At 38.3% G+C, this 22,054-nt stretch overlaps 1 protein-coding gene and 1 non-coding gene across 4 annotated transcripts in view; one reads left to right on the top strand and one right to left on the bottom strand.

Moving 5' to 3' along the window:
* The first annotated feature begins 3,767 nt into the window (after positions 1-3,767).
* trnal-caa (transfer RNA leucine (anticodon CAA)) lies at positions 3,768-3,881 on the top strand. Its single transcript has 2 exons — positions 3,768-3,805; positions 3,836-3,881. It is a non-coding gene; the product is annotated as a tRNA-Leu (tRNA).
* A 2,070-nt stretch (positions 3,882-5,951) lies between these two features.
* The window catches only part of dnajc10 (DnaJ (Hsp40) homolog, subfamily C, member 10), a 28,212-nt gene continuing 12,109 nt past the window's right edge, over positions 5,952-22,054 (bottom strand). For all 3 annotated transcript variants that reach the window (XM_053680723.1, XM_053680724.1, XM_017469757.2), the window contains exons 12-23: positions 21,276-21,386; positions 20,147-20,261; positions 19,720-19,847; positions 19,353-19,469; positions 15,394-15,495; positions 13,833-13,988; positions 12,418-12,551; positions 10,461-10,514; positions 10,026-10,173; positions 8,568-8,690; positions 8,341-8,448; positions 5,952-6,696 (exon numbers count right to left, since the gene is read on the bottom strand). In XM_053680723.1, the coding sequence (XP_053536698.1) occupies positions 6,685-6,696; positions 8,341-8,448; positions 8,568-8,690; positions 10,026-10,173; positions 10,461-10,514; positions 12,418-12,551; positions 13,833-13,988; positions 15,394-15,495; positions 19,353-19,469; positions 19,720-19,847; positions 20,147-20,261; positions 21,276-21,386 (1,308 nt within the window). In that variant the 3' untranslated portion in view covers positions 5,952-6,684. The remainder of the gene's footprint in view (positions 6,697-8,340; positions 8,449-8,567; positions 8,691-10,025; positions 10,174-10,460; positions 10,515-12,417; positions 12,552-13,832; positions 13,989-15,393; positions 15,496-19,352; positions 19,470-19,719; positions 19,848-20,146; positions 20,262-21,275; positions 21,387-22,054) is intronic.

Below are 22,054 nucleotides of genomic sequence, written 5' to 3'. Positions count from 1 at the left end.
CTGCAAGTTCTACAAAGCAAAGCATGATGTAAGTAAAACTGAAATATTCAGTGTATTGTGTGAGTATTGGAGGCAGGACGACAGAATCACAAGTCTAGTGTTTCACTTTGAAAACTTTGAATGATAGAGTTATAGCTTTTCTGCTTAGCATGTTTAGGTGTTCAGAGGAAACACGGCATGAAGCCGGTCAAGCACCACAGAGATGAAACGTTAAAAGATCATTAATGCAGCAGTCTATCTGTCTTTAAGTGTGTGTGTGTGTGTGTAATAGTTTGTTCCACATCATTCTTAGTTATTCATCATTCTTAGTTAGTTGCAGCCCGAATTCTATCTAATAGCACGTCCAGCTGTCACTACTCACGCCCCTCAGGCTCCAAACAGGTGAGCATCAATTTCACTATGCAGATATTATTTTCTCAGTATTTGCCATATTGTTTGGTACTCTTATTAATTTTGAAAAGTACTATTCACATGAGGCTTTTGTAGCTCACCTTGTTTTTTATATCACACTCTCTGTGTATCTCACACAGTTCCTCCAACTCCCTAACTCTGTCCTCCAGTTTGGACCTCTCGCTGTCCATCGGAGCACTGGGCACCTCGTCCTTCTGATTCTTCTCCTCAGCCTCCCTCAGAGAATCCTGAAAGTGCACCATGCAAATGTCGTAAGAGTTCTTTTCATTTACACACACATTCAGACATTTCTGAGGACTGGCAAAGAATCCACGGTTTTATGAATTACGCTGCTGCCAAATGATTGGCCGATTAGATAACTGCATGAATGTGCAACTGTTCCTAATAAAGTGGACGATGAAGTGTCTGAACTAATTTAAAAAGCTATAACTAATTTAAAAAGCTATAAAGGAAAGTTGGGGGCATCTATTTACTTACCTAACAGCCTACTAGCTTATACAGCACTCAGTAACTGCTCAAGTATAAAATGTTCAATATAAATATACCACCAGTCTCATCTAGGACTAAAACAAAAAGTCAGCAGTGTCCATAATGTAGAAGTAGAGATGGAAGTGATTGTGGTTTGGGGAGTACCTCAGGGACAGCGCTGTCAGTCTGTGTGACTCTGACTCCATCCAAATCAGACATCAAGTCTGACTCCACCAAAGCAGACTCTGCACACACCATCTGCACTGGGTCTAAATACCAACAAACACAACACCACATTAACCTGCACTCGTTTGTATGAAAACAGAGAGAATTGTTACTGAGAAACAGAGAGAGAGAGAGAGAGAGAGAGAGAGAGAGAGAGAGAGAGAGAGAGATGGTGTACCCTCGGTGAGAGGTGTGTCCACGGGCTCCTCTATTCTTCTCTCTCCATCTTCACGCTTCTTAAAATAACAATAAACCCCTGCAGCCATGACTGCCGCTCCAGCCGCATACAGCAGGGGGCGCACTGGAAGATCTGCCGCCAGAGAGCGAGCTAAACTCATTAAATTCCGCATTGTAGCACTGACCTCGATTAAACAGCCTGTTAGTTAGAAAGTTCGAGTTCAACATTGAAACTCCGCCTTTCTGTTCTTCACATTCTGTGGCGTCATTCCAGAATATTCTCAAGTTCCATCACCCAGGTTTTAGAATCAGAATCAGCGTCATTACCAAGTGCTCACACACAGGGACTTGATTAGTGAAGCTTCCAGTGTGTACACAAACATGACAGACAGCAAGACACAATAATAATATATATATATAAATATATCAACGAACTTGCGTTGAGTAGGGGCGTAACCAAGTGTACAGTTGGACACACACACACCTATGTATATTAAAAAGGAACTTAATAGTCTAATTCTTGGTGTTGGGAGTACTTTGTGTTCTAGTGCTCTTTGTTGAATGGTAGCAGACGTATTGCGTCATTTCCGGTTTCTCGTCAGTCAGCGTTGAACTTGAATGTGAGAGGTGTAATTAAGACAGCTCGATTATAAAGTTCGAATTTTAAGTTTTAAAAGTCGTTTCGAGCACACAGACCAGTTTAATTTATAATTTATAATATTGTTAGGATAGACGGACTGTGTCGTTTATAATAATTAGTTTAAATCTCGTATAACCCTCACTTTTATAACGGCTCAGTCCTGGAAGATAATGACCGAAGAGGCGAGCGTGTCGATACACACGTATATTTATTCTTATTTGTTTCATTTATAATGTTAAATTACTTTAGTGTACTTCTCACTCTCTGTGCTGCTGTAATATGTGGATTTCCCTCTGGGATGAATAAAGTGATCTATCTATCTATAGTCATGTGAAAAAAATAAGTACACCCCATGGAAATATATATATTTTTAATCATATTTGGACAAGCAAACGTGATCCTCTGTGAAACAGTGATATTAATAAAGCTGATACTCTATCACATGACACATAACATTTACATTTTGTAGAATTTTCACAATTTAAACGAAAAATAAAAACAACCCAGATCAGTTACATGGAAAAATTAAGTACACCACTATATTTATCACACCTTCAAATCCATAAAATTATACTCAGGTGTTGAAGATCAGGTTCCAGTGATTAGAACCTGCTTAGGGAGTGCAGGTGGAACCGGTCTTATTTATACCCCTCTCATATCTAGTCTCTGGTGTTCCCTTTGTTATTGAGGTGTGTGGTGTCATCATGCCAAGATCTGAAGAGTTCTGTAAGGCCTTCAGAATAAAAGTTGTGGATACCTATGAGTCTGGCAAGTGATTTAAAAAGATCTACAAATTATTTGAAATACATCATTCCACTGTAAGGAAAATCATCTACCAACAGCACAGATTAGAAACGCCTGCCGATTAATCCAGGACTGTCCATCCCAGCAAATTCAGCCCAAGAGCAGACCGTCTGATGCAAAGAGAAGGGGTGTTACTATGACTGGGAGTCGATTAAAAAAAATTCTGAGTCGTGGTGAATCTAGAATCGACTCCAAAGCTTAGATTGGACTCCGATCAGGGGCGAGACTAGTTCAGACAGTTAATTAGCTGATTAGAGTCTTCTCAGGTCGACATTTCTGTATTATAAATTCTTTATTCCAATATTTTGAGATATTGGATTTTTTTTATTTCCGTGAGCTGTAAGCCGTAATCATCGAGAATAAAAATAAAAACAACGTTTGAAATATTTCTCTTTATGTGTAATTAATCTAGAAAATATGAAAGTTCCACTTTTATAATTAAATTATGAGCTAAAAACTGAACCTTGCCACGATATTGTAATCTTTTGAGCTGCACCTGTACATGCTTTTCCTTTTTTCTGATTCTGCTTTATTATAGAGCGCTGCAGACTGAATAAATGATGCAGATATAATTGTGTGTGTGTGTGTGTGTGTGTGTGTGTGTATGGATATCAGAGTTGTTGTGTGTGTGAGCAGTTTGAAAGAAAGAAATGATATTGAACTGGAAATCACAAATCCCACCCCATGTATATGAGTCAAAGAAGGTCACTGAGCTTTGAAGAAACCGGTGTGTAAAGGGTTAAAATTCTGAAAATGAATGAATGTTGGGTAATTATGATTAGATCTGTATTATATAATATTTTCATGACAGTTTTGGACATGGACATTTCTGTCCTCTATGGACGCATGTGTAAGTTTTTTTGAATTGACGCACAAGGGTTAATGTAGCTTTAATGACATCTGTGTGAAAACAAACATGCAGTGATAACTCTTTTCTCTAAACAACGCACTAAAATAAAGACCTGGCTGTGTAAACTGGGACAGAATCCTTTTCTCCAAAGCTCAGAGTATTGTGCACTGTGATGTATTTACTCTGTTTCAGGTCAGGATGGCCGAGCGGTCTAAGGCGCCAGACTCAAGGTTCAGACCTTCTCCCTGGTTAAAGGAGGATTCTGGTCTCTAAATGGAGGCGTGGGTTCGAATCCCACTCCTGATAGGATTTTATTCCCTCTAAAAAATCCGGTGTGAATATTAAATAAATGAAGTTAGGATTATAAAATGTATTTTGTACCTGTGCAGTAAATTAAAGATGAAGACACTCAACACTGGAGAAATTTAAATGAGAGGAGGACATATTTATATGTAAGGTACCGTGCTGAGCGTAGTAGTAGTTCAGAATGTAGCTTTCAGATAAACGCTGATAAATACACACATTTAAGTGGAGTTGTGGATCTACTCAGGATGTCATCTGATAGCAGTCATAGAACGTTCACGTGCAGAAGCATGAAACGCCAGAGCCGGAACGTTTCACCAGCCAGTCAGGTAACACTTTCCTTATTAATATTAATGAGCATTCCCCTGCCATCCCATGTTCCTGAAATTCACAAACAGTTTAGTCCAATCGGAAGTCTGGTGATTGTGAAGATCAGTCATGTGATGCGTTTTTACTTCACTGAGAATCATGGGAATTGGAGTTTGTGTTTCTGAGGGTTGTAGATGATTTAATTCTTGGATGATCTCTGTGGAAATATGGATGAATAACATGATACTTGAACAGAACGTGTGGTTAAATGACCCTAGAGAACGGTATTATTATAAAATTGTTGTTTTTAGCACCTTTTTTCTCTGACTCTCTCCCATCACTCTCTCTTCCACATCCGCCCCACATTCTCACAGTGAACAAAGTGATTTTATTTCATCCTGCATTGTAGTTTAAATTGTGAATCAGCACCTAATGCAGGATTAACATACAGATCCATCGGATCTTTACAAAACCACAAACTGCTGGTGGAGGGAAACTTAGAGCTCAATTCGAATTCTCCTCCACTGCACAGTTTCACACATAACACACGCATCCAGCTAAACATTTCACAAAGGATTAACAGCATAGCGCTAACAATACAAATACAGTAAAGACACCAGTCTTCAAAGCCTCAGTTTATTTACAATGATTTAAATTCATGTATAAAATGAATACACACAGAGATCTATGTTTAAACATATTTTTATGATTTTAAATTCATCCTGTGGTTTATTTATTTCTGGAAGCCGTTTTGGGGGAATGTACTATGTAGTTATTTGAACTTTATCACATTATTTTTATTTAATAATTCATTATTTCAACACAGTAGCTTGTTATTTTCACTTAAAATATTTCAGTGAATATCTTGGAATTTCAAGATATACTAATATCCGAGATATTATCTTATTATTTTGAGTTTTCATGTTATTTTGACGTAATTGATAAGGTGAGTCGAAGTAATACAACACTTCTTCAAAAAAAAAAAAATTTCCACAATGAAGGGTACAGTGCTTCAGTAAAAACAGACTTTCACAAAGAACATGAATCTTTTCATCAGGAATATTTCATTTATCATTTGGAATAAAACAATATCAGCTCTAACTGATCTGATTCACTCTTACAGAGCAATGAAGTGGGAGGATCTTTACAGGAGATTTGTCACAACTAACACCTATAAATGGCAGTAATTTGTCAGTAAATGTGTGTTTGAACGTGTGTATGTGTGTGTTAGTGAGAGGGTCAGAGAACGACAGCTTCCGTCTGTTCCAGTCCAGCTGCACTCTGATCCTCTGGAGGTTCTGTGTTACTGAGCGGAGAGTGTCTGACTGTGGTGTAGAATATGTTCCATATTCACCATCAGAATACCCCACACACCAGATTCCACTTCCACTTCTATCTACTGGAACTAAATAGTTTAGAAAATTCTAAAGCAAAAAACGCAAATGTGCAGTATCTTGACTCTTCAATGTTTATGTTAACGCCTTCGTACAAAAGGTCAAACTTTCCATGACTCTTATCCCTACCATTAAAGCACGTGTTCAGACGACACGATGATGGATTTGATCTAACATGGATTATCTAAACATTATTTGATTATATATATACACGGTATATAATCAGCAGACCTTTATGTTTATGATAACCACCCATGAATAATCATTTGGATGGTCATAAAATATTTCAGGCTGAATGTGGTGAAGAGAGATCACTGAACTGTGATGGTCAATGGCTCTCAATAAATAAATAGACAAACAAACAAACAAATAAATTAATTTGTAGGAAAAAAAAAACAACTTTATTCTACACCAGGTATCTGTACAAAACAGCATTACATGACCGTGGAAAGGACAAGCGAATAAATGAGAATACGTGATTAATTTTCCTGACTACAGAACATCCAATCCCATCACAACAGGACATAATTATTGCTGTACAGTCCAGTAATAATTTGATCAAGAAGAGAAAAGTTTAGATACTGGTCATAATCTTCAATTCAAAGTAATAACCATTGAAAACCATACTGCATGAAGGATTACAGTGCTTCAGTAGAAACAGAGGTGAAACAAACTCTTTCATTACACAGACATCGTCCCTGAAAGCCGCATTAAATAAAAACATTTGATATGATCATGCTCTCACACTCCGCAATACGACACTGCAATAAAATAATAACCAACACAGAAGAAAACGGTCAGGATTCATCATTACCGTCATGACACTGAGAGAAACATCATGTGTATGAGACACACTGCAGACGATACGGTTCCTCAGTACAGTCGTTAATTAGGGTCAGAAACATTGTCTTGTTCCAGTAACCATTATATTCGTGGTGCTTAGAGAGGAACTGTAGAGTCTCGTCACACGCTGAGGTAAAAATACTTTCACACACTTTCTCTGGTGCTCGATAAAAGTCTTTTAACATCCTGGGAGTGTGAAAAGTGCAGTCCGTTCTGCCACAGGACAAGATTCAGTGGATTTTTATTTTATTACGACATTTTTACAGCTCATCCTGGAAGAAGAAGAAGAAAAAAAAAAGACAAACAAGATGAATCTTATAATCTTTGATTAAATAAATGACATTGTTTAATGTTTCAACAGGTCACATGTTAATAACATCATATCAGTTACACTAATCACTGCAGGCAGATCTCAGATAAACACTTTTTTTTTTTTTTTTTAATGGACCTCAGTACCACACAAGTATTATAACGTTTAAAACTGGTAGAAACATTCGGCATTCAGGTGGAGATTATGATCCTACATTAAAATATTTAAGTCTTACCATTATAAATTGAAAACAATGCCCTACTCTATATAGTGCACTTAAAAAGTACATATCTGTATTAGTTTTCACTCGAGCAAGATTAAAAAGGAATCCGTGTATTTAATGATGTCTCACACACACACAGACCTCTTCATCTTGCGTTTATGTACAGTAGATAAAATATACGGTAGGGATTGCTTCTAGGACTGTATGCAAAACCATGTTCAGATTTCTGACCATTTTCTTTTTGAGGCTGCTATTCTATAACAAACGGACATTTGTGGTGGTGCAGCGGAGAGCATTGCTGCCTCCAGTGGTTCCTGGTTCGATCCTCAGCTCACGATACTACCTGTGTGGAGTTTCACATGTTCTCCCTGTGTCTATGTGGGTTTCCTCTGGGTTCTACGGTTCCTTCCCACTTCCAGAAAAACATGTTGGTAGGTGGATTCTCTACCCTTAGGTGTGTAAAAGTGTGTGTGTGTGTGTGTGTGTGTGTGTGTGTGTGTGTGTGTGTTCCCGCTTCCCATCCAGTGTTCCTGGTAAATGCCCTGGATCCATTCTGGCCCTGACCCCAATAACACATTTACAGAAGATGAATAAATTTATGAATGTGATCACTGTTGGACACTAGGGGGTGCTAATCACACATGGAAATATAATTCTATATAATTTGGGCTGTACGTATAATTATTTGTGGATATCCAGGTCATTTTTTGGGGAGAAAGCTGTGCCACGCAGAGGTTGCGGACAGTGAACTGCAATTCTGTACAAACATTTTAAATGTATTATATTATATTATAATATATATATATTATAACATACATACATATATATATATATATATATATATATATATATATATATATATATATATATATATATATATATATGTATGTATATATATATATATATATATACACACACACATATATATATATATATATATATATATATATATATATATATATATATATATATATATGTGTATATATATATATCCTTTTTGAGAGTTCAGTGTGCTGAAGTTTGAGTGTTTTCAAACAGCTGATCATCTTTTGATCATCTTATGTGAGATGAGGATTTAACTACACCACCCTGACAGTTCACGTGTACCTTAATCACATCTGGTGAGAGTTACATCTGGTCTGAAACCAGTGCAATTGGTTTTAAAAGTGTCGCCTCATTTCCATACAGGAAGACGAGGATTTTTGTAGCTACGATTTCAGCCGGTGTGTATTGAGATTTTTGTTGTTATCCCACGATTTCCCTTGGAAATTCTGTTCAGATTGACCTGTACTATGATTTCAGTGCGTGCACGTGAAGGTTTTTGTAACTGAACTACTAGTTGGATGTAAACATGGGTACTGATGATGGCAGTTGGGTTTGTACCTTGAATTTGGGTTTCTTCTGTTTGCTGAACTGCTGGAGTCTCTGCTGGATGATGTCAGAAATCACGTTGGAGTTCTGGCTGTTGATGTACTCTCCTCCTTGGTCTCGCTGTGTAGGAGAGGTGTGTACGAGTAAGAAGAGAGACCGTGCAGGTTTGTGTGTGTGTGTGTGTATACGAGTGTATGAGCAAGAGCAAGTCATAAGTATGCAGTTAAGCTGACACTCACCCGTGTAGTACCCAGGTAGGGGTAAAAGCGGACGGTGGGGTAGGACTTGACACCCGCACGCTGACACGTATCATAGTGCGCCTGGCAGTCCACCTTTCCTGCTCTCACTGTGCCCTTCAGCATCTGTTGATCACATGACACACATCACACACATGTATTAGGTGTAAAACACACGAAGACGGGAAGTGAAGCCCCGCCCCTTGTTTCTGAGAAAAAGTGTAAAACGTACTGATGTTAAAAGCTCTGACACTGGAGACACCTTCCATAAATGTTAAATACACATAACATCTTACAGACATTATAGATTTTTCTGTTAAATAACTTGTTGAATCTGTTTTTAGAGGATTTAAACCTAACATGGTGAACAAATTATGTTATAGAATTCAGGCAATTTTACTGGGGTTATCTCATACAGTGTAGAAAGTAATAATCTGGAAGGACCTTTGTAATATCACAGTCTAAAACTGGATTTAAAGAGAAGCAAATTAGTAAATGAATCACAGGTAAATGAATTATACGTAAATGAGTAACATGAAAATGTATCACTTGAATATGAATCTCATGAATATGAAATCACATGAAAATGAATCATACAGAAATGAATCACATGCAAATGAATCATACAGAAATGAATCACATGTAAATGAACCATATGAAAATGAATAAATAAATTAAAGACAAAATAACCTGTTGAAGATTAGTCTTACTTTGTGTGGACAGAATGTTACTATAGAAATGATAACATACTACAGGGGGTCTGAAGTCAGGAACCATTGTCTCTAACTTTTCATCCAATGTTAATGTCATTTTTTACCTGTATGGAAAAAATAAATACACATATATGTAGTTCAACCCCTATTCGCTCATTAGTTTTTGGACACCCTGTAGAACAAAACCTGTGCTGCAGCTGGTACTACTGTCAGAGCTGCTGCTATAGAAAATTAATCAACACCTTCTGCCCAATCAGAATAGAGAATTGAACAGGTATGAACTGCGATATGAACAGAATATCTTGACAGTTTACAAATGTCAGAAGCCATTCTGGGTTCGCTGCCCGTTAAATCAAGTAGTGTCACACTCTTGCACAATCTAAGTGCCTGTGTGGTGTGAGTTAACCTTGATAACGGTCAGCTTGATAAAGATCTGGTGTTAATAAGAACAACAAGATGGTGCACAGTGCGTGGGGAACTTCTCGAACTTGAGGTCTCTCTCCGCTCCTACACATCTTGATAATTAGGTCATGTTCACAGAGAAAAACATCAGTGTGTGGAATGAAATTCTGACCTTTGACCTACCTCTTACTACTGATTTAGTGCTACACTTATGGGGTTTTTGTCCATCATGAAAAGGTCAGCTGTCCCACAAGGGGGAAATGAAAAGGTGAAGTCGAGCAAAGGTTAAAATAAATAAAGAAAGAAATAAAGAGCATTCCGGTGGAGAATTTAATGAATTTAATACCCGAGCGAGGATCTCGAACTCCGGGGAGAAATGCTGGCACGGGCCACACCACGGGGCGTAAAAGTCCAGCACCCAGTGTTCCTTCCCTTCCAGAACCTTCCTTTTAAAATCCTCGGGTGATAAGTCGACTGAGGCGCGGGGCAGAGAGCTGGGGGGGGGGCAACAGAGCATCGTTAATGAGTGGAATGAAAACCAGCATACGAAACCAAATTTGTTTCAAAACAAGTTCAACTTGCTTAGCAGAAATTTTAATCCTCTTCAGGATTATTAACATAACCGTCGTTCAGAACACACACACACACACACACACACACAGCACAAGTTGCCTTCTTGCTTAACTCTCAATTTGCATTCACAGAAAGATTTTTTGCAACAATGCCAGGCTTGCACTTAGCAGAAGACTTCAATCAGAATCAGAAGTTTTAAAACACTTACTTGAGTGCCCAGGTCTTGAGGGAGTGGGCATCTCTGTGCCAGCCATTATAGCTACTATGGGACCAAAAAAAAAAAAAAGGAACTTGTAATGCAATGAGTATCATAACTGTCAGCCTTATCTGTGATATTAAACCATCTTTAATACAAAAAAAAAACAGTTAATACTGATTAAAAAATAATCCAAAAAGCAGATGAAAGCTTTCATAAAGCCATTACGGTGTAACCCGTATTGTTTATAGAGTGTAGAAAGGGGCACCAAGTGCTAAGAAAACAGAACATGAGAAGGAAAGAGAAATGTGGTTGTGACTGTGTGGTTTGGTCAGAGTAAAACCAAGTACGCAAACACAGATCTCTGCGGCTAAGGCAGAAGTTTGGAGAGATGTTGGTGAGTGAAACAGCATGATGATGAAGCATTATAATGCGTTTGCCAACCTCACTAACCTTGGGGGTTGGGTGATGTGTAAAATAATATTATAATACATTTATGGATGCACATACTGGTGTCTGAGTTTCAGCGTTCCATTAAAACAAATGCTTTAAAATTTGTTTTTAAATGCTTGTACTTGTCTCAGATATATACTGTGCTGCATGTAAGAGTGTTATAAGGCTTTTATGAATGTTCAGGCTGGTCTCTGAGGTTCAGATGTTCATGAAAGAGTGTTATAAGGCTTTTATGAATATTCACGCTGGTCTCTGAGGTTCAGATGTTCATGAAAGAGTGTTATAAGGCTTTTATGAATATTCACGCTGGTCTCTGATGTTCAGATGTTCATGAAAGAGTGTTATAAGGCTTTTATGAATATTCACGCTGGTCTCTGAGGTTCAGATGTTCATGAAAGAGTGTTATAAGGCTTTTATGAATATTCACGCTGGTCTCTGATGTTCAGATGTTCATGAAAGAGTGTTATAAGGCTTTTATGAATATTCACGCTGGTCTCTGAGGTTCAGATGTTCATGAAAGAGTGTTATAAGGCTTTTATGAATATTCACGCTGGTCTCTGAGGTTCAGATGTTCATGAAAGAGTGTTATAAGGCTTTTATGAATATTCACGCTGGTCTCTGATGTTCAGATGTTCATGAAAGAGTGTTATAAGGCTTTTATGAATATTCACGCTGGTCTCTGAGGTTCAGAAGTTCATGAATGAGTGTTATAAGGCTTTTATGAATATTCACGCTGGTCTCTGAGGTTCAGAAGTTCATGAATGAGTGTTATAAGGCTTTTATGAATGTTCACGCTGGTCTCTGATGTTCAGATGTTCATGAAAGAGTGTTATAAGGCTTTTATGAATGTTCACGCTGGTCTCTGAGGTTCAGATGTTCATGAATGAGTGTTATAAGGCTTTTATGAATGTTCACGCTGGTCTCTGAGGTTCAGATGTTCATGAATGAGTGTTATAAGGCTTTTATGAATGTTCACGCTGGTCTCTGAGGTGATTATGTGTTATGTGAAGGGTTATGATAAAGCGCTATAATACTATTAGATTCATTTTGAAGTGTTATAATTTTGAAGCTGGTCACAACATGAATGTTCATGCTGTTCTGTGGGATTCACAAAGCAGCTCCTCTACAGGAAGTTTAACAGAACGATAGAGATTGATATTTTTCATTATTTAGCTTTTTAAAAAAATAAATAAATAAATAAATAAATAAAAAAGTAGAATATCTGTTAGCTTGAATGCTGCTACATAGGCACGGTGTAAACAATATCACACATGCTGAAGCGTGATTAGTCAGAACGTAACGGACGTGATGTATTTGTGTGGTGGTATGGTTTTACCAGTCTCTTCTGTCTGATCTCGGAAGTAAAAGCCTATCGTGGCATTTGTGTGGATCGGGACACTATGAATAATCTAGACTGTACCGGTAGTGAGAAACATTATAATAACATTTATGAATACTTGCGCTTGCGAACAACACTGTGTGAAGGGTGTTATTATGCGTTTATGAGCGCTCGTACTGGTGTTGGTCTCGGTGGTTGCTGTTTTGTGGGTAGAGACGAATCTCGGGGTAGGCACGCACGCTCTCGCCCTGGCAGAATGAGTGGTACTTCTGACAGTCCACTGATCCCACGCTAATCATCCCACTCACCATCTACAGAGAGAGAGAGAGAGAGAATACTATATAAATGTTCATCTAGATCCAACAGGCATCCGTATTAATAGAAGAATAATAATAAAGAATAAAATATAAAAATAAAACAGAACTGTATCTTTAAAGAATCATCTAATGTAGTCCTAACAAAATTGAAAATAGCAGAAATGAACGTAAAAAAATCTCTCTTTTAAAAAAAAAAAAAAAAAAAAGTCAAAGGAAAAACTTACAATATCCTGTTTGCAAAATTATCCACACCCTTAACCACATGTGTTGATTGATCTTCTTGTGAAGCAGTTCCTTTGTTGACTTGAATTTGTACTTTGAGTCATTATCGTGCTGGAAGGTGAATATTTTTTCCTTCACCTTCAGCTGTCTGAACAGATCAGCAATGACAAAATATCAGCAATGACAAAAACAGATTTCGTATTTTGTATCCACGAGTCCCTCTATCTTGACTAGAGCTCCGTAGCATGATGCTGCCACCACCATGCTTCACCATGGGGACGATCTTCTTCTAGAGTGATAAACTGTCTTGATTTTGCACCAAATATATATTTTAGAATTATGTCTTGCTCTCATCAGACCATAAAACATTGCATCACGTGATTTTGGGTCGGAAAGGGCTTCCATCTAGCCGTTCTACCCCATAGCCCAGAAATGTGAATAATACAAGAGACTTGTCATTTAAGCTCCTGCAGCTCCTTTAATGTTGCTGGAAGTCTCCTGCCAGCCTCTCGGATCATTTATCGTCTTGTCCTTTCATCTACATTGGATGAACATCCTGTTCAGGGTAATGTCACTACAGTTCTCCATTTCTCGATGATCACCTTCACAATGTTTCAGTTTACATCGAAAGTTTTGGAAATCCTTTTGAACCTTTTGACACATGCTTTGTAAGCTTTTTGAGGAACACGGCTTCTGGAATCAGATGAAACCAAGAAGATGTGAAGAAAATCCGACTGAACGATAAATTCTTTTGAAGACGAGTTTGAACGTGACTGGGAAATTCTGAGAACAGCTACATGCCCCATTATAAAAGGGTGTGCACACTTACGCAACCGGGTCATTTAAATATTTTCTTTCATTTTACCGAAAAGTTTCGGTTTGTTTTTCACTTGAATGTTGTCGGATCACATTAAAGCTGGAAAAACAACCTGTCATGATTTATCTTGATTCATCTTTTTTTTTTTTTGTTACATTAAAAAAAAAAAAACCTGCAATTTTATCAGGGGTGTGTAGACTTTTAAAATCCACTATATGTTTATATAAATCAAGTACCCGAGCCATCCTCCTCCACTCAGGGAGCAAAGCCTGGCATGGACCACACCACGGTGCATAGAAGTCCACCATCCATGTTTCTGTTTGCTTCCTCTTCTTCACCAACTGATGGAAAGAGTCTGGGTCCAGAGTCACCACCGCAGGGTTGACCAGGTCCTGAAACACACCCCGTAACGAGCAACCCGTTTAACATTACCAGTTCCTGTCGTACAAATCGTACAAACATTTAATCATAAACCTGAACAGAAACCTAGCAGATGTTCTCAAAACATCTGCTGGGTTTTCGTTCAAAGCTTTTTGCACATTTCCCAAAACATTGCGTACAAACAGGATGTAAAACTAACTAATAACTAACCTAAAATGAGAGGTACACAACGTTCCACTTTCCCCGAATGTACTCAAAGGATGTGTTGATGTTTGAATCATGCTTATGTCACACAGCCACTTGCTTCAAACAGTCGTTCAGTATTTCACACAGACTTCCTCATGTGATTTCAGAGGAATGATGCACCGCATGACACAATGTTTTCTACAAAAATGAATACCCATGACATCAAAGTTCACCCATGAACTTTGATGTTGGATCGATTTCACTGTCATGGACTTGAAAACGTTAAAACTTTTAACATTCAAATGTTAAAATGTTGAAAACATGGGAGATATGAAACGCCAGGTAGTTGACTAGAAACACACTTGACGGTGAACAGTTTACGACGAATACGACATACAGGTTGAATGACGCTAAAAGGGCATCTTTCGGCTTCCGTTGCTTGTTATCTTCAAAAGACATAAACTTCAGACACCAGACATATCATGGCTGTTCGAGTATACTTCGAGTTCGAGTATAGTATCGGGAAAAGTGTAACTCTTTCTGGCAAGTACACTGGCATTTCATTCTGCTGGTGGAATGGAAATGGACTTTTTCAATCAGTACTAATTATTGAATTATTTTATCGCCGCAAGTCTATTGTAAGATAAGTCAGGACGCTGTTGGGTTTCTGTGTGTAGAGTATCATGACTCCGGTGAGCAGGGTGAAGAGAAATGGGAGGGGTGTGAGCCCCCTGTACCAGTAACAATGGTACAGAGATAAAAACGGACAGCACAACTAGAATATTTTTTTTTTATCTATCTATCTATCTATCTATCTATATATATATATATATATATATATATATATATATATATATATATATATATATATATATATATATATAGTAAAATATTGTATACAACTGCCACAATAAAATTATAACATTTAAACCTAGTAGGCTTGGTAAAGAAAATAAATACTAAAATAAATAAAAATACGAAAATAAATACAAACTGCATATTTTTAAAGCCCTGAGTGTCTAGTGTCATATGAGGCATTAACCATTACTGTGGAGTGCTATAATACAAATAAATTCAATGCTGAACACTGCCCCAAAAGAGGTAGAAATTCCACTATTTCCCCTCTGGGGAAAAAAAAAAAAATTTAATTAATTAATTAATTAATTAATTAATTAATTAATTAATTAATTAAAAAAAAGAAGTTAAAACACCTCTCTAGTGTCGTCTCACCTCGATGAACTCCAGAATGCCATCTGCTGAATGGTGACCTTCATACTCATGGATGCTGGACTTGTTGAAGATAACGGTGGTTGGATAGGCGTTAATGTTGTACTGCAAATCAGAAAGGGGGGAGGGGGAGGGGTGCAGAAGCATCACATCATCAGGAGATAATCTCACCTGGATACTGAAGCGCTGCTGTAATCATAAAGACTATCATACTCAAACTGAACAATCTTCCTTATGACTTTATAGTACGCAGCTAGAATAGTAAAGACTTATAATCGCACTATACTCTGGTGTCACTCAGGTGAGGACGGGCTCCATTTTGAGTGCGGTTCCTCTCAAGGTTTCTTCGTCATGTGTTTTTTTTTTTGTTTGTTTGTTTGTTTTTTTTTACTTCTAGCTTGCTTATTAGAGAGATAACTTTAAACCTATGTCCGTATTTCCGATTGTCACAACGTCTATTGTTAAAAGCGCTATACAAATAAAAGCTGAATGGGGTGCAATTGAACAGACTGATTTCAGAGAAAAATAAAACCATGTGCTTTGGAAGCAGTCGAACCTTATTGCATCAGCATTTTCTGAGAACACCTTTTGTTTTTGTAGAAGATGGTTATCTGTGATTTTGCACAGTGTTAGACTCATCAGGAAGCAGCCAGGGCCAGGTCTAATTTATCTAGAAAGAAGATCTCCTCAACATGTTAGAGTACTCGCTTCTATTCCTGTACTATACGTACAATAGGAAATACTTATCTGAACTTAAAGCAGACCAACAGACCAATGCAAAATGTCTATGGGCGAGGCCGTGCATTAGCAAGTTTATTTAGCAAATACTTTTTTTATTTAAAATTTCATTACAAAGATTCTCACGAAGTAAATATGACCCGAATAAGAGATGTTCTTGAACGGTCATTTAAAAAATTTTTTTTTTTTTTTTTTAAATCAGATTTTTAATCCTTTCTCTGCAACACAACTATGCATTGATTTTTGTGTGTGTGTGTGTGTGTGTGTGTGTGTGTGTGTGCGCAATGTGAGATTTCTCAAACAGGTTATGAGCAGAAAGAAAGTCGAAAACAAATCTGGGTTTCCGTTCTTGCGTGGTTTTTGCTTGCAGATGTAATGAAAAACATACCAGAGGAGATCTGAGGCAAATTCAAGAAATCTACGATAGATAAATAACTAATTTACTGATTAGGTCAGCATGATATTTGAGATTTCAGTGTAATTCCCGAAACTTATAAACCCTACATTCTCATCCCACAGCCTCTTGGAGTTACAGTCGAGGTCATACGTTTACTCACGCCTCGCGGAATAATCTATTTCACATAACAGCAGCATAGCAGTCTGAGAATGCAAAGGAATTAGATACCATTTTCTTTTTAAACCCAGGAAATGGTTGCGTAAAAATTTAAAAAGGGGTAGTTAACTGTTAAAAAAAAAAAAAAAAAAAAAAAACTTAACATGCTCTATCTATCATTTTCCATGCAAGTTACATCATCAAATAAAATAAATGTGTGAATAAAAATTAATGTTCTAAAAAATATATTTTTTTTTACAAAGCATCATCAAACATTTGGCCATTGACGAAGTTAGTTATTTTTATCTGTCTGGGGTTGAAGCGGACTTTCAGCTTTAATTTGAGGGTATGTACATCCACATGAGGTGAATGGCGTAGGAATTATAACGCTTTTTATATACGACCCTCCTTTTAAGGAACCAATAGTAATTGGACAAACTAACATCATAAATGAAATTGTAATTTTTAACACCAGGTCTCAAACCCTTGCGGTCAAAGTCTGGAACCCACAGGCATCCCCAGACACTGGGTTTCTTCCATGGTGATGCTCTGCCAGGTCTTTACTGCAGCTATCTTCACGTCCTGCCTGCTCATGAGGTGTTTTGGATTCAGTTTTGCCTTCAGCGAGTGAAATGCAGCTCAAGTATATTCAGGTCAGGTGATTGACTTGGCCAGTGCAAAACGTTTCACTTCTTCTCCTTAAAAAAGTCCTGGGTTGTTTTGAAGTATAATTCAGGTCATTGTTCATCTCCACTCTGAAGCAATGGGTTTTGAAGCATTTCGCTGGATCTGAGCAGATATTATAGGCCTAAACACTTCAGAATTCATCCTGTTGCTTTAGTCAACAGTCACATCATCAATATATACAAAGGAACCTGTTCCATTAGCAGCCGTACACACCCAGGCCGTAAGACGAGGAGGTACGCTTCAGATCATGACCTTCTCCACCCTCTTCTCTTCCCATCATTCTGGTACAACTTCATATTTGTCTCATCAGTCTATAGGATGTTCCAGAGCTGTATGGGCTCTTTCTTTTTTGTTTTCCGCTTTCTTTTTTTTTTTCCTTCTTTGAAGTTTTTGGCATACTCTAAAATGGTCTTCCTGTTTTTGCAGCTTATCAATGATTTAGATCTTGTGGTAAGACCTCTGTGTTCACTCTGGTGAATTCTTCTCTTGATTGTTGACTACTACCACTTTTCCACTGTAAGAACTTTCCCCAGGAACTAGGGACTTTAAGAGGTACTCGGTGTGTTTCCACTGCAGGGACCAGGGTCTAAATTAAGTTCCAGGTAAAATATTTAACCCTCGCAAAGTCCTTACTCGGGGTACTTTTTCAAAAGCCAGGAACTTTGGGGGACTTGGGCAGTGAACATGCTGATTGGTTGAGTGCACACAGCATTTTTTTATTTTTTTTTCAGTCAGCATTTTTAAAATTCTGTTGCGGTGCGTACGGTAACAATTGTTTATTGCGACACGATGTGGTTCGTTAAAAAATACGACCGATAGACCAACGACCAGGTTCAGGCCTTATTAAGTATCTATGCCGAGGATGAAATACATCGGGAACTGGAAACGGTGACCCGCAATGGAAAAGTACACTTAAAATATTAAATCTGTTAAGTGAGCTGGGCGTTGTTCTAACAGGACAACAGTGCAGAGAGAAGCTCGCGAGCGCGCGTGCGTCGTCTCAGCTATAACCTAGCAAATCCGTTTGCTTACTTTAAGTCTAGCATTTCAAGCCTTCTGAACTCGCTTTACTACCACTGCTCATCTCTTTTCCAGCTTTTCTCAATTACCTCTTTAGCAAAGCAACATCACAATCGACAGCAGCACGGCTCGAATCGCCTCCATGCTTCTTGTTGGTGCAAAGATTTTTTTAAATTTCATTCCGTAACCGGAAATCGAACCACTAGACCACCGGTTTCGTTGCAGCAACCTCTTATGTGTTCCAATCAGAGCCTGCCATGTGTTTTTAATAAGCTGGGCAAACATTTGACATTATTACAATCATTCAAATCAGCTGACTTTGTGTCAATAATCAGTTTGAGGATTCATATCCTCGCCAAGGGCTTATGCGTCAGCGGAGTAATTTGCCTGATCTTCTAGGCCAAACTGCTGTAAAGTGGGGTTTTCTTCACCAGGGATCTTGGAGTTGTCCAAGATAACATCTTCCAGGACTTCTGGTGTTCCTGAGCTCGCCAGATTGTTCTTTCTTTTTTAAGTCGTTGATTTGGCCACACCAAAATGTTTTTGCTATCTCTTTGATGGATTTGTTTAGATTTAGATTTTGCAGCTTAATAATGGCACCGGCAGTGACAGCTCTTCACACTGTTATCTGTTCATCTGAAAGTGAAATAATGACGGAATAACACACACCTGACCATGGAACAGCTGGGCTGCCAACTGTCCAATTACTTCCGTATAAAAACGTGCTGTAATTCCTACACCGTTCACCTGATTTGGATGTAAACATCCTCAAATTAAAGTGTAAAGTCTGCACTTTGAGGTCGTATTCAGTATTTCATCCCAACTCAAATGTACCGTGGGCTACGTCATGCGCGTACGCAGAATACGAACGATCGCTAGGGTGAACACGTGGTTGAAAGATGAAATAATCGTGTTAACGTGAGGTTAATCAGCAGTGAGGTCTGAGTGAAGTGTCGCTGCTCACCATGTTGCACAGTCCCTCGTGTATGGTGCAGTCCAGAGTGCCGAACTTCATCTGACCATGAAGCTGAACGGAGGCTTTTCTGAGTTCAGGAAGCAGGGCGCGACATGGGGGACACCACTACAACACACACACACACGTCCAAATTTTGTCACGGCATACTTATTAAGCCTGAGAATCCACAAGTACGTCAAGTAATTCTGCATCACATGATTAAGTCAATAAAGGGAGTTTGCATGTGCACTAGGGGTGTGTTGATTATACTGGTGTCATGCTGTATTGTATTAATGATATTCTACAGTTTTATTTATAAATAACAATCGGTTTTGTGTAAGAATCATTTAGTTTAAAATCAGTATTATTGTATTACCGGGGCGAAGAAGTCCACTACCCAGGGCTCCTTCTCGTCCCGAGGGAAATTCTCTGGCCGCAGCGTGGTAACGTGGGCGCTCACGCTCTCTTTAGCGAAAGCTACAATGTTATACAGTGCATCTTTACCTGAGGACAAAGCAACACGTGTTAACACGACTAACCATGCACAAAGCATAGCACTGTTGGTTGCTGACGTCAAAACCACTGCGTACTGAAACTATTTCTATCATAGGCACATCTTCTATTATATCAACACTTGAATATATTTCAGACAAATGAAAAGCATGCAGTTCATGCAAAGCTTAAATCACTGAAGTGACAGGAAGGAATTGTTTTTGCAACCACACACACTTCTCCAAGGCACAGAGATATTACGTGGTGACATTTCCAGGAAACAGACAGGCCCGTTAGGTCTTTGAACGCACCGTGGTGGATCTCGAAGTTGTGAATGCCGAGGCCTTTAAAAACAGCCACACAGGGCTTCTGGATGTAGAGGGAGGCGCATAGGTCTGCCTCAGACATGCAGTCCACCTTCCCTACCTGTACAATCATTAGACAAGTTACAGCCATCAATAACAGCGGAATACACAACTGTGAAATTATACTGTACATATATTAATAGAAAGGAAATTATTATACTAGGAAAAAAAAAGGAAAAATTTACAGTATACACTACCAGTCAAATGTTCAGACACACTCATTCTTTATTTTTCCTCCACATTTTAGAATAATAATGTCATTAAAAACTCTGGAGTAACACAAATGGAACTACGGGAATTATGTTGTGATAAAAAAAAAAAAAAATCCAAAATACATCAAGATAATTGAGTATTTTAGCATCGTCAGAGTAGACATTCTTTTTGCCTAGAATTCCCAGAAATGTATTCTTGGCGTTTTCTCACCCGATTGCTTGAGGAATTTCCCTGAGATGCTTTTTAAACAGTATTAAAGGAGTTCCCACCGACGCCGGACTCTTATCGGCCGCTTTTCGGAATATTTCTCTCCGAGTCCTCCGTTTAAATAAAGGTTATTTTGTAAATAAAACGTTAGTTTTCTAATGAAAGAAACGAATACGTCGGCGCGATTATATTTTAGTCTATGACACCGATTTCACACGTTTAATCACAACATTTCAGTCGGGTGTCCACAAACTTTTGACCGGTAGTGTGTGTCAGCCAAAGTCCAGGTTTTCAGTATACTACTGAAAACTTGTTTAGAATTTATATAAAACGTTTCTCTCCATTTATTCATATGTGGGTGACGGCTAACACGTGTCCCTGTCTTTTTAACTGCCCCTGTGAACACTACAGAGCAGCTGAATACACAAAGAAGAGTACTGATAGCTCTGGGCTGTTTACCTGAGACACCTATTTACCTTACAGACACTTATGATTGACTAATATCACTCTGACTGGCAGGTGAGAGAGAAACACTATCCCGCGTGAATGCCCAGACACTGATAACAGTGATATAGTCAGGATTCAAACCCACAATCCCCACACCAAAATACTTTTCTGTTAAAAGTGTCACATGACCACTGGAACAAGCCTTAACCTGTATGTGGGAGTCTTTGAGCAGGGCGCTGAGCTTTTTGTACTCGTGGGTGGCCGTGTTCTTCTCCCCAAAGGTGAAACTGACCAACCAACGGTGCTGAGCCAACTTGTCCTGAAATTACATTCAGAAAAAGGACGATTAGCGCATTTAAACCAGGCGATCAGAAATTTGTCTACACTGCTGTTAGATTCACAGCACCTGCTATTTATGCTACAAACATGAATATATTATAGTCCAGAATATTCAAAATGGGTTTTGATTTGGCTATGATTTAGTGATTAATACATTAATTTCACCATGACTTTTTTATGTTAATGATGCTAACGCATTGCAATGTTATAAACTACCTCCTAACGGGCCACCATGCATCGCCATTCAGCCCGCGTCCTGTCAGCTAAATCTAGCCTAATGTCACTACTAATTATTGAACTGTTAATGGTTTTAATCAATCTTTTTGGCCTGCCACCATATCGGTGAATTTAAATTAATGCTTGCATTCAGAGGATAAGGTGGGTGGGTGTGTGTGTGCGCGTTTAGGAGTGTAATTTAGCACTTATGTAGCCTCCACTGTTTTATTAGTCATTGTCAGACAGTGTTTGATAACTAAAATATCCCTCGCTGTCTTTTTTTTTTTTTTTTTTTTTTGCCAGTATCAGCCAGAGGAGGATGACCAGCAGGAGTTTTTAATTTTATTTTTAACATCTTTATTTTATTTTTTTAACCACACCGTGGTATCGACTTTGGTATCAAGTACCATGAGTGGTATCGGTACCGACTAC

The sequence above is a fragment of the Ictalurus punctatus genome, chromosome 6, assembly GCF_001660625.3.
Source record: "Ictalurus punctatus breed USDA103 chromosome 6, Coco_2.0, whole genome shotgun sequence".
Classification (NCBI taxonomy): Eukaryota; Metazoa; Chordata; class Actinopteri; order Siluriformes; family Ictaluridae; genus Ictalurus; species Ictalurus punctatus.
This window is presented reverse-complemented; position numbering and strand designations above follow the sequence as displayed.